At 48.0% G+C, this 13,617-nt stretch overlaps 2 protein-coding genes across 8 annotated transcripts in view; one reads left to right on the forward strand and one right to left on the reverse strand.

Annotated features, from left to right (window-relative positions):
• Positions 1-13,617, reverse strand: part of Tdg (Thymine DNA glycosylase) — a 104,295-nt gene that overhangs the window by 19,443 nt on the left and 71,235 nt on the right. For all 3 annotated transcript variants that reach the window (XR_012998756.1, XM_076368262.1, XM_031978300.2), the window contains one exon: positions 10,673-10,742. Coding sequence is in view for 2 of the 3 variants with exons in the window: in XM_076368262.1 (XP_076224377.1) it covers positions 10,673-10,742 (70 nt within the window). In the remaining variant the exon portion in view is untranslated. The remainder of the gene's footprint in view (positions 1-10,672; positions 10,743-13,617) is intronic.
• Dnmt3 (DNA methyltransferase 3) overlaps positions 1-13,617 on the forward strand; it is a 126,492-nt gene that overhangs the window by 8,084 nt on the left and 104,791 nt on the right. The gene's annotated exons all lie outside the window — the stretch shown is intronic.

The following is a 13,617-nucleotide window of genomic DNA, read 5'->3' on the forward strand; positions in this document are numbered from 1 at the left end:
CCATGGTTTCGTCGATTTCGTTGTTCTTTCAGTCCCTTTTGTTCGGATAAATGAGAGACAACGCGAAGAATGAGCCTAGAACAGCTACCAAGATCCTAGCAAAGGATATCCGAAGCGTCCAGGCTCGGGCGGGCAGCTTTCGTCCTCGATGTCACGTCAGCCGGCCCGGGGCCGGTCGCTCGACGGTTCCCGGGCGGGGGTGGGAGCGAAAAAATCTTTTTGCACGGGGAATCTCGAAAAGATGGGGCACAAAATTCTAGGGGGTAGGCAAACGTGCACGGACTGTAAGCTGCTATCGAGCGGATAGGCGTGCGACAACCCCTTCCCGGCTCTCCCCCGCCGTCCTCTTCGGCCAGCTCTAGTTCCCTTTTTCCTGCCCCTCTGGCCCCTCCTGTCTCCCCTTTGGACCGAACAGCAGGCTGGCAGAAGGGTGGCCGGTGGGTGGAAAAGGGAGGAGGCAGAGGCTACACGCTTTCCCACACTCACCAACCAACCCTCCTTCGCCACCTGTACCCTTCGCCCATCTCGTTTTACTCTACCCACCCCCTGTACAAGCATCTCTTCCTCCTCTTCCGCCGCCCCCATCGACCCTCCGCGCCTCGCTTCTCTTTCTCTCGCATCACTGCTCGTCTCTATTTCTCTGTTCCGCGCTGGCTGGCTCGTTGGCTAGCTCTCTCTCCCTCTTTTCCTTTCACCGTCTCTCTCTCGCTCTCTTGCTATACGGTTCCGTCCTCTTCCCGCCTCCTCTCTTTTCCCCGGCTCATTCTCGCTCTGCCTCTCACCCTCGCCCTGATCCTCACCCACACTCTCGAGCTCACCGCCCTCATCCTCACCCTCTTCCCTTCGCCCGACACAGCCGCCACTCATTATAGTTCCCACCACTACCCGCCCCCCCTGCACCTCCCGCAGCCCGTGGAACCACCGCCACCTCCTTTCCCACCTCCGCCAGCATCGACAACCGTCAGGCTTGCATCCCTTTTCCACTCACGCACTTGGCTGGCTTCGCCAATCTTTTCGCAGGTCACTGCTACGGTACCCTTCGACGCTGAACGTGCTCTTTCTTCTTCCTCCTCTTCTTCTGCTTCCTCTTTCACGTCGTCGTTGTCGTCGTCGTCGTCGTCGTCGTCGTCATCGGAGTTCCACTTTTCGTTCCTCCGCGACTCCTTCGTCTCCTCGCCTCGGGTTTTACCTAGCTCGATAGAGACATCCGGAGAAATCGCGCGAAGTTCGTCAAATTTTTCCGCAGACTCGGGCACGCGCGGGTGCCCAGGGATTCACGGAGATATTCCGAGTACCTGCGGACCTCGTTCGCATAAGGAGGGACGCGTTCCCGGTTCCGGCGGACGCAAACGGGGAGAAACATTAATCGCAGGTCCTGCAATTCTTTTTCTCGGAATACAGAACCACGATCGTTTTCCATTATTCGCGTGTATGTCCATCGTCTCGCGGTATGCAGCCCTTGAGTGCTGCCAAGGGTTCGTGGTGAACATTAATTATATGGACCGCTATTTAATTGCTAGCAAATAGGTTGTAATTGTTAATAGTCTCTTTGTTTATTTGAATTGATAATGGAGGTGGTTGATCCGAAGGTATTAGGTTTTTGTGTAATTAATGGTTTAGTGCATTAACCCTTTAATTAGTATGTTCATTCTAGCACAATTGTTCCTGGGTTTACTTTAGTCCTTCGAACCTTGAGTCTAACGGTAATGACGGTATGTGAAATAATGATAATTGTAAATTTATTTCGGGTTATCTTCATCTTGCTAAAAATTTATATTTGAGTTTGTTGTATTTGGTATTAAATATGTTTCTTTATCTTTTCAATTGTTGCTTAGAAAATATCGAAGGTTCGGACAAGGGTTACAACTAGGTCCTGATAATCCACCGTTTCAAACCGCACGTCGAAACACGTTCGAGCACATTTCACGAATCATTTTGGTTCGTAAACGAAGCGTGTCCGTTTTAAATTGGTTGGACAAGGCTAAACTGTCAAAAATGAAAATATTTTCCACACAAAAAAACAGCTGCGTCAGATTTGAATCGTACCCTTCAATATTTCATACCACACTGCGGCGCACCGCGAAAAACTATTAATCGTGAACGATTGGCGTTGAAAACACGATTGTTTTTGAACGCAAACTTTACAAGATGAAAGGATGTATAAAATGACTGGCAAACACAGTACTTTAACGTTTCCCCTGAATAGGATGTTGACGCAAGGCTAAACTTTAATGCTAAGATTTTGAATGAAGATGTAATGTGAGTCAATTTTCAACTTGATACGTTGAGTGTATATTTACGTTGAATAAGTGTTCCGTTTAGAATTTTGACCGCCAAGAAGAATCTGAAAGCGTGACATAAAGTTCAAGTAATTTAGTAACCAAAGAATCAAAAATATTCAGTTGTAATGTTGTAGACAATCCGAACAAAGCGTTTCTCACAGAAAAATCATCTACAAACTCCGACTCCAAAAAATTCGTAAAACTCACGTTTGCATTTGCAAACCCTCAAAATAACAGTTTCCAGCGATCAATATCACAAATTTTTGGAAAAATTCGAATGTTTAAGAGTATAATTACAGAACTACAACTACAATACAAAATTTTTTGTAATAACTAAGAAAAGCATCACGCTTTGCTAAAAAAAGGTTTAAACAAAAAATACATTCTTCTTTCATGTTTATAAGATCGCAAAGTAAAAGAATCAATTCTGAAGCTTGGTAGTTAGTGTATTTTGAAAAATTTTAGTTTGCAATTTTAAAGACCTAAAAGAACAACGTATTTTCCATGTAAACTTTCTTTCGCGATCTCTTACCGTTCACAAGGTAATCCACGGAAAAGAAGAATTTGCGTTTTCTTCGAGGAATGGCTTTATCCTCTTGAAGTGAAATTCGGCACGAAAAAATTGCTATGTACTAGGCTTGAGTTACTCTACTTACACACAAAGTTTCATAATCTTTCGAATTTCTAGGTTCGATAACTTCTCTTGTTAGCGCTTCAAAATTCCCTGTAAACACATAAAAACCCATAGTCCAGTGGCAGACGTTCTTATTGATAGTTTCGCGCGCCGCGGTACTATTTCGATCGCGTCGAGCCCGCTCGCTTTGCGTAATCCGCGGGTATTTTCATTGGAGCCTCGTGGTTCGGGTCGCGCCATAAATAAGGATGGTCTGTGCGGCCGCCGCCGCCGCCGCCGCCACCGCGCGTCGGTGTCTGTCCCTGAAACTGTCGCGTAAACTTTTGCACGCGAGAGATCATCGAGAATCGATAGCGCGAAACAACGTGTCCCGATGCGCGGACGAGTGCCCGATAGCTCCGCCATCCTCCCGGGACGTTCTCCGCGAAGGAAAAGTTTCTTCGGGATTGCGGGGGTGGGGTGGCTGGCGGAGGGCGAATACTTGGATCGCGCGGACCAGCGAAGTACACGTTGCCACCACCGGCGGAGGATGTAGGACGTAATCTCGAGTAAGAGGGCGGAAGTCAAAACTCTAGTTTTCAAGTTAACGAGCGTCGGAGAGCCGAGAGTTACTTCCTACTTTACGCCGCTGACGGTATCTGAGCTAGATGGAAATCGGTCATCTTTCCGGCCGAATCGAAATCGTTCCATTTAACGCTATTTTTTTTTTTTTTGTACTTTTTCTTTGCATGTTTTTATTGGAACATTTAAAACCGCCGGTCAATTGCTTCATATGCATAAGTCGACACGAAAAATATCTTAGACAAGATTGTTTGAAGGTGCCCTTGATTCGAAAAATGAATCCTTCCTTTTACATTTTTTAAATTTGTGCGAATAAGAGGATGATTGTTGTGCTCTTTACTTGTTTGAGATATTGGAAAGTGATTTTTAGGCGGTAAAATACACATGAGCTAGAACCTTAATTGCTGAAAAATGAAAGTAATGATCAAACCAAGGAGAGAATAAAATTGTGATTCGTTTCTTATAATCGAAGAAGTTACTTTTGAGACAGGTTATTCCGAATATTCTCTTCAAACAGGTTTTAGCTAGCGTGCCTGATCATGACCTACCGCTTCCACTAACTCGCGTGCGTCCCGCGAAGTTTCGAAGTCGATTACTTCGGAAACCGAGTCTCCAGTAAGAAAATTTCCTCTTGAGTTTTCGTTTCATTTTTTTTCCCCGTCAATTCCCCGGTACCGTTTTTTATCAGGATCCCGAGAACACCCTGCGCACACCCCGTTACAATGAAAGTGGAGGAACGTTCGCCGTGCTCGTTCTTTCGATCCCGTATTGGTGCATACGAAATTTATATTTCGGATTTGCAAATAAACGAGCGTAACCCATTGCTATACCAAGATTCGTATACAATGGCGCGTGATGCACGACGGAGCCAAGGGGAGCGGTGTACCGTTGTGAATGGGAACGAAACAAAAGATGGATATAAACATTTCGAGACCACCAGTGGCAACGAAACACGGCGGCAATTTGTTCGCTATCGTCCGCTCGTTACAGCTCGCAAGAATAAAGGACGCGGAGAAAGCTGACAATCGCTCGGAAGTTTTAACGCCGAGGTTCACATTTGTGTCGCCGAGTCGCTAATGCGCGCAGATTCTTACGGAAACGCGCCGCGAAGACCCGTAAAAGGGCTAAATCTACTTAACACGATATTGCTCCACACGTGTTGTCTAGAAATTTTCCTGCCGACACGCCAAAGAAATCCAATTCGTCGCGGAGTGTGTTAGCTGGATTATTGTCGCGGTTCGTGACACTGGAATTTGAAAGACTTGCCGTGGAATATGATGAATAATAAAGAAATAATAAAGGGATAAGAGATGGAAATTATTGTTTGCGCCCTTTGGAAGATAAGAAACTTTCAAAAATTCAAGAGTTTAACGAGACGTAGATTGTCTATAATATTATTAGAAACTTCACTCTATGTTTGAAGGATCGATGGTCTGAAACTATTAGCCATTGCCCAACATCAATGAATAAAACATTTCAACAAATATCAACTCCTATCTACTTCTCAATTACTTAGAACACAAACTAAACCTTCAAAACCTGTTCATTACCCAAGTATTCCAAAAAAACCTTATCACACCTTCTCCGCTGATATTCTGGCATCAAATCTCAACTATCGCATGTCCGAACCCCTCGACTCCAGAAAAAGACAAGCATCAGAATCACAACCTTTTTATTTTCCGAAAAATCGAAAGACGATAGCCGGGGGTATTCTCCGTCGCATTCGTCCGTTTCAACGTCGGGCGTCGACGAGTGGCCCCCTTAATATCGCGTAAGCAAGGGAAAAGAAAAACGATAATGTCGCGCAGCTGTCGCGGAACGGCCCGGCCGACATTCGGCGGCGCTAGGTCGCGAAATAGCGGCCGCCGGCGGCGGCGACAGCGGGGGGTGGGCGAAACTTCGAACAGGTCCGTTGGACCGAGTCGTGTATCCCCATCGGGGTCGGGGTCGGGGTCGTGAAAGCGTGCGGCTCCGTCGCGGCAGAGGCGTCTGAGCGGCGTCGGGAACCAAGAGAGCCCGCGCGCCGCCCTCCGTTCCTCGAGGTGTGCCGCAAGGGGGTGGAGGCGTGGTGAGGCGAGGGAGACGCGGATTGTTCGCCACGGCCACGAAAACTTTTCCCCCGGTCACGTTCAACTTTCGCGCCGTTCGAAAAACCCCGCCGCCTGAATTAGGTCACCGACCGTGTCACCCTCCGCCGGCGTCGCAGCCGCCGACGGCTTTCTCGATTACACCCTCGCGACCACCCTTCCGCGGCGTCGCCGAACTTTTTCACCCTCGTGGAACAATAACGTCTCGACGCGGCGTGGCTCGCTGTCCCACAAAGGCTAATCGAGCGGGATCTTTTGTTTCGTTACGGATGCGGACATTGGGAATCGTTGAAATGGTTTATGCGATATCGCAAAATATTCGAAACTTCACGGATGGTATTGTAGTATGCTGTACAATGTTGCTGAGAGTCGTAGAATCACGCTTCTCGAATGAGCGAAACAGGCGTTTTATGAGACGTCCGAAGGTTTACCGGTACGTACGGGAGAGTCTTCGAAAAGGCATATATCGGGGTGCTTATTAATATCGCAACATGTTTTTAACATACCCTCCGTCCCGTTATTCGTTTCCGAAAGATTGTTTCCATCCTACTCCCGTTTGCAACAATTTAATCCTCATCAAACTCTCATCGCTCACTTTCGACTAAACTCGTCTCCGCGACGGAATAACCAACCGAGTGAGCAAGATTAATGAACTCTTCCGGTAGAAGGAATTAATCGTCGAATTAACCGGCGGAAGCTCGGATTTCCAGGCGTTGAATCGAAACCATCCTCCGCACCTCGTTCGGGGCTCATCGAACGGCTGTACTCGGAGTCGCAGTTCGCACGTCGTGATAAAACTTGGCAACTCGACGGAAGGGATGGGAAGTAGCAAAGAACGGGGGGACGGTGAATCTTGTGAACGTTCCTCCACGATGAACCGAAGAGATCGGTTCGCGCGTTCGTGGGTCGAAGGCGCGGTGTTTCGCGCGCGGTTGGAGAACGGCTCCGCGATAAACGGGGGTGTACAGGTGTGGCCGTGGATCCGAGAAACTTTCTCGCGGGCATTAACTTACGGTTCGAGGTGAACGCGCGCGATCGAGGCAGCGTGGCGCCTCCTCTGTAGCCGCGGGTCAAGTTTTCGACGTTCCCACCTGGCAACACCACGCGGACGCTATCTTACGGCCGTCACGGGGGTGATCCTCCTTTGATCTTCCGTGGATCGATGATCCAGAGCGGAGCCGTGGCGACTCGGTTCTCCGGAGAACGGACGGCGACCTATTGCACCACCTCGATCGATCGAAGCCGGTGCCGACTCTCGTTGGTTACCTTCGCGGACAACTTCGCCGTACGGGAAACACGCGGACGGCAATTATCGGCTGGACATTGTCGGTTTCCTGGATCGGAAGGGTGATTACAGGAGGACGACGGAGGACGCAAAGTTACCAGGCGCCCACCGAACCGTCGTCGTCACCAGGCTAGCACAGAAAAACCACTTCGATAACGATCCGATCCGATCGGATCCCGTTCAGCCGCGAGTCCTCTTCCTCGCGAGATCCGCGCGCGTCGCGTCGACGGTTAATTCGCGAGCCTCGATCACTGGGCCGGTTCGCTTTCGAGCGATCGAACCGGCTGAACCGTGCTGAATTTTTCGGCGTTTACTGCCTTTAGGCCCGGCCCGCTACTCCCTCCCACCGGGCTTTAAATTGACCCGTCGTTCTCGATCCACCCATCCTCCTCCTCTCTGCTTCTCTGTCTTTCCCTCACGCTCTCTCTCTTTCTCTCTCTCCTCTCCTCTCTCTCTCTCTCTTTCTCTGGCTGTGCTTTCCCCCCTCGCAGCCCACTCGAAACCGCTCCCCTCTCCCTGCTCTCTCTAGCTGCCAACCACCACCCGATCCCTCCACCTCCGTCGCCCACTCAACATCAACCCCCTCACTTGGTCACCCCGTTGCCCGCGTCTCTCGCCCCGCCGGTGTTGCCACAGCTTCCAACCTTTTTACCCCGTACTACCCTGCTTCCGCCTCCGTCCTCCTACTCTTCTACCTTTTCCACCCCCGGCTACCCCCCCGCCGTCTATTTTCCGGAAGCTCGCCACCCCGTTCTCCCTCACGCGCACCACTCATTATAGTCCCTCCCTCCACTGCTAACCGTCCTATCCATCCCTCGGCTCCCCCGACCCTCGTCGTTTCGCTCCTCTCTTCGCAGTTGGACTCAACCCGTTTTCGTACCATCGCTCCGTCTCGCTCCCTCTTGCTCACACGTTCTCCCCCTGGACCACCTCTTTCTCCTCTCGCTCGTCCCACCAGACCCCGCGTTCCCTTCTACGCTCTACCACCACCACCATCACTGGCACCACCACCGCTGCTGCCACTGCCGCCGCCGCCGCCGCCACCACCACCACCGCCACCACCCACCCATCCAACCCCATCCACCGCTCTACCGCAACCCCGGGAAAACCCTGGAAAATCCAGCAGCGTATACCTAACTTCACCCCGTATGTACCGGCACTATGTGTGAACGTACGACTTGCTCACGAGCGCAACGACACACGCTTCGCGGTATACGAGGCCGGGTTATATTATATGTATGCGTGCTCCCGTGTGCCTATGTACGCCTGTGTGTGTGTGTGTGTGTGTGTGTGCGTGAGCGTGCGCGCGTGTGCGTTCGTGTGCGTACATGGCGCATATACGTGAACGGGGCTTATGTGCGAACAAGGTGGTAGTAGGGTACATATACGTGGTACGGACGCGGGCATAAAATGCATGCGCGCGTAATAACCACCTCTCTGGGCTCGGAAGCGCGCAAAATTGTTTGCTCAAAGGCCGATCCAGGGAATCGGGTTGGCGCGTCCGCGACTCCTCGAACCCGCGGCCCTCGATTTCCGGTGGACGGGGGTTGACGCGCCGAGATGTTCCGGGTGGTATCCGGTGTCAACGGAACCGACGCGCGAAAACGCGCGAATCCGATCGCGCGCGGTACGCCTCTCGCGAGGATCGATCGACTTTGTCGCGCGCGTGATTGTTGAAACTGAGCTGCTCAAGCAAAGGGTACCGTTATAAAGGGGTTCGTTGATTCTGGAGTAGAAATGAAATGGCAACTTCCGGCGCAGGGCAGTTGTCGCTAGGATGTTCGATGCGTGGCTGATTGTAAATTATGTTCATGGAGTGGAGATGAAACAGAGTACTGTTTTTTTGATTTTGATGAATTCATATTCATCCCTGTTCTTAACCCTGGCTGCTTCACTATAGCGAGGCTGGACTTTAAATTTCGTTCTAACGGCTATGTAATTTACCAATTTTTCTGGTAGCTTGGAATAAAATAAAGGTACCCCGACTATGTAGAGCAAAATCAGACCCAAACCGTCTTTCTTCGACGCAAGATGCATTCAAGCCCATGCGAACGCGTAGCATACGGAATAGAGTGTTTACATCCGTGCGCAGGTATGTATATACCATTGCACAAAGAAGCGCGGTCAAGAGTTTCGTTCTGGTTTCTGGACGAGCCTTATTTCAAAATTACCGACGATCCTTGCCTACAGCATCGATCGTTAACAAAAAAATTCGAAAACATTCTTCGCTTCTCCGATTTCCCTGACCTCAATCAGCGTCGCTAATCAAATCCTTCGGCGATTACATGCGGTAAGCAGCTGTTTTGCCGTGAGAACAATCGCTAGTGAGATTCCTCGATTTTCCCTTGAAGAGCACGATTTTCCGTTAAAAATCGCGAGAAACTCGCGGATTGAGGGCTGGAGGATCACGCGCGATCGAGGAGCGTTCGCCGCGCGCCCTATTCTTCCCTCGAGCCATGCCAATTATGCCCTCTCCCTTCTACGCTTCGAGCGTCCCTCCCTTTCTCCAGCGTTCTCGATCGTAATCACGTTTTTCCGTCGCAGTTATCGGCGCTCGTAACTCGAATCGGCGGAATATAGGTCGCTGGGAACGAGCGAGTCCTTCCTTCGAACCAGTCGAGCGTGCTTCGCGTTATCGCGAATTTTTTCTTTCCGCTGCTACCCCCTTTCGCCCCCGTCCACCCCCTCTCCGTCAAATGAAACTTCATCGCGTTCATCGTCGACTGCTCAAGTCGCGCCCGATGTCGATCGCCGCTTTGCGCCGGCTTAATTAATCAGCTCGGCAGATCGCGCGGTCGACCGAGTGGAAATCGCGCGAACGAGAACCGGCGTTGATCCTAAACAATTTCGCGTTGGAGGTCTTGCGACAGGAATAAGTTAGCGAATGGCGGGGGGAAGGGAGAGAGGGGAGAGAAGGAGCAAGTGGATCCAAAGTTATCGCTATGATTTCATTAGTCGTTGTAAACCTTTCGATATCGAATCGATATTGCTACGCTATCTTAAATCGCGTGACCTTAATACCTTGATTAATATTTATTTCTCTTTTGATAAAAATATAGAAATATAAAAATACAGAAGTTTAGAAGTATAGAAATATTTTCTCGCCCGTCATAGGACTCTATATTATTTCAAACCTTTGTTCTTTCAATATTGACACATCTCAATGTTTAACGATAAGTAAATAATTCCACTGCTACAAAATATCACACTCATAGTGTCTTACCGGAAATAACAAAGTAAAATAAAAATGTTCCCCTTGTTTGAAGATAATATTTTAATCAATGAAAATGATGCGTAACATGGAAATATTTAATGAACAATGTGGAGGTGAAAAAAGAAACATTGAACCGTATTTTGTTCTACGTGTGGAACAGCGACGGGTAAAATGTTAATGTTTTCGGTACATTTCCGTTGTGTTTAACCTTTGTTTACCCGGCATAAACCGTCCGTATCAAATGACCTTATACACTCCTATAACAAAAGGGCGCGATTACAAACAACCTCATTTTTATTTTCGTTCTATCTCACTTTCGAGTGAAATCGAATCCTGGAGTGCTGCAGAGTTAACATGAATCGGCTGTAGAACCTAACCGAATCCAGTTTGCACCTAACGTTATCTATCAATATAAAATTCCTCTAATCAATTGTCCTTCCTTCATTGTGTTCCATATTCTTCATTTCCGGTTTTTTAATTTTCAAAGGACACGCCTGTATTTTTATATTATTTATGCAAGCGAAAGAAAGAAAAAAGGAGATAAATCAAAGGTCAAGGAGAAGCATAACAACCAGATGCACATTAAAAAGAAAAAAAGATTCAACTCACAAAAGTGGTTTCCGGGTCCAGCGTAGTGATGGCCTTTGTAAGCCGCGAAGAGTCCGGGGTTGATTCCGATCTGCAACAAAAAGCGTACATGTTCTACGTAAATACGTATCTTCCCTAATTAGCACTCACTTAAAAAAATATAAAATTCTGTCGGAATTGACTATTTGCTTAAACTATTTTAAATAACCATAAAGTATTTAAATTTTCCTTACTCGAAGCGACGTAAGTTAATCTTATTCAAATCACCGACCACACAACTTCTCTAAAAAATTAGCTGTTATCGAATGTTTAAACCAAGACATTGGACAATCTAGATCAAGGAGAATTGCTACTCGGTGAACGGAGGTCATACTGTACTTTCCCAGGGGTCCGCAATTTCGGGAACACGAAGAAAGAGAAGGTCGACTTTTTCGACAGGAAAGGGCTCTTAATTATTTCTCGTCGGCTGTTCATCGATTTCATTCCATCTTCGAGCGGCTTCAATCTTCGCGGAATTATCACTCGGCAAGCTTATTTCCAACTAGTTTCCATGCCCGGCGATACGATTATTCTCTCGGAGGCATTTGTCTGGCGACAATCATCGGCGCGCGGTTTCGATCTCCGTGGGGTTACGCCGTCGCGCTGTCGGAATCTCGCGCATTTGTCGCGTCAGGATCGCGTACCGTCGCGTCGGTGCCATTTTCGAGTCGAACTCCCGCTCCCGTCTTACTTGGCGCTTCGACTTTTTCGGACGCTGGGGAAGAAGCGACCGGCGAACTCGAACGAGACGCTGACGAGCGGAAATATCGAACGAACAATTCCCATATTCATATTCGCCGTTGATCACAATGTCTGGAAGTATACAAATGAAAATTCTCGATTCGGAAAAGAGTAAACGACACCGAGGAAAGTTAGATGTCTTTATTTTCAGTGGGTCAGAAATTTCTTGCGAACTATGTCCTTCATGATTTCAAGTGTTCACGATTATCTTACGGAACAATTGTGTAGCTTGCTGGTTATATTTGTGCCAGAAGTTTTGCTACGAAAATCGTCAGATTATTATACTCCGAGGATTTCAATGGTTACTAGTTATATTGCTAATGAGTGAGATATATAATGCATCTAATTGGTTCTAGACTGTTTTACAAATAATCCTCGTATTTTACATGTAAAATTTAGTGGCTTCAGTTTTGATCTGTTAGCCAATAATCCTTACCAAAGCTCATCAAACTACGCCAATTAAACGTTTAAAATCGAGTACTAAAGTAACAACAGATTATCAGTCAATAGTTTTGTCCCTGCAACCAGTTCATAGTCTCGTGGCCCGAACAGCAATACCAAGGCTTCTCTTCTAAACACATCGCTCTCCATTGCATACATGTGTATTAAAGTTATACAAGCTTCATCTACGCAAAAAGTCCCGTCATCTAGCAACAAGATCTACGATAGCAGCGCCGGTGCTACGACGAAGTATCATTAAATGCGCGCTCCTCGAAGTGTTTACGCTCAAGCTACAGCGCATCGTTTCCGGTAGCCGCGTTCCGAACGCCTGAACTTCATTTTCTCTTCTCAAACCTTCGCGACTCTATTCGATTCGACTGTAAAAGTGATCCTAGCTGTCTCTGTTCTCGTTAAAGCACGTTCAGCGATTTTTCCCTGATACGTATTGTCAAACTTTTAGCAACTGTCCGTGAAACGAAACCAGGATCGAGGTATCTCCTGACGGGATCTCGATGTTTTACTCGTTAAAAAGCGAACGGGATGAGTGGGGGGACGCGGATGTCATGTTCTTGTTGAACTTCTTACGGTGAATTCCATTCCCGACACGCTGTACGCGTAAAGATTTCACGTACACCGTTCTTACCCGGCGATTATGCAACGCGCTAGACACAGGTGTGGTAGTACCTGTTGCGCAACCGCATTATCTTCGCTCTTCGCGGCGTCGGTTGGACAATTAATAACGACAAAGTCCAAGGACACGGGACAGGGACTCGGCTAGTAGCCGAGTGTCCTCGCTGTTAGGCTGCTAGCTCGATTGGCTGCTCGGCTGTTGCAAGTTTCGGTGCCGCGGCCGTTTCCGACACGGAAACGCGGCTTCGTTCGCGGCCAATCTTTTCGCGGAAATCGCGAGTGGCACGTGAGATACGCGCGCGCGTGCGACCGACGATTAGCCTCGTTACCTAGGCGTTTCCCGCGCGGCAACTTGTCGGCAACTACGTGCGAGCTATTAAGGAATTGCGTACCATTCGCCACGCGATCAGCGATTCTTAGTTTACAATTTGTAGAGTTTCTGCGCGATTTTCTGTTATACATCTGTGGGGCAGTCTTTGGGGATTTTACTTTGGAACTACGTATAATATTTTACAGTTTTAGATGTTATCTATAACCGTAGGAATTTTATAGAATTATCTGGGCCTTCGTTTTAGTGCAATGGCTCTGTGAAATGTGGAAGTATAATATAGCCTGTTAATTGGAAATTGAGTGCTCTATAATATTGCAAAGAGATGAAAGAGTATGATGGTCTATGATATGACACAGTTTGGAAAATGCTGTAGATAAATGGTTGCTGTTTTAGGAAACTTCGTGGCTTATTTTGGAAGAATAGTTCTATGAGATGAGGGATTACAACGTAATCTTTTAATGTTAGATAGTAAAAATAAAATGTTTGGTAAAGTGATATCGCGAAATGGGGAAAGAAATATACTGGCGCATGGTATGGTAAGGTTTGGAAGATGCTGAACTAAATGGTGGATTGTGTAGGTCCTTTCAATAATGTACGAGGATCACCGAGCTCTTTTTAGTAGTCGAGACCCTTTTCGAGAGACCTTCGTAACCGCCAAAGTCCGTGAACGGGCTCCCAAAGGTAGGGACTTCGTACTTGGCCAAAGAACCACGAGGAGGACGACGGTCAAAAGATGGCCAAAGGATTCCCTTGATAGGATCCATTAAGCAGTTATACGGGAGAA

The sequence above is a fragment of the Nomia melanderi genome, chromosome 6 (assembly GCF_051020985.1).
Source record: "Nomia melanderi isolate GNS246 chromosome 6, iyNomMela1, whole genome shotgun sequence".
NCBI classification, from domain to species: Eukaryota; Metazoa; Arthropoda; class Insecta; order Hymenoptera; family Halictidae; genus Nomia; species Nomia melanderi.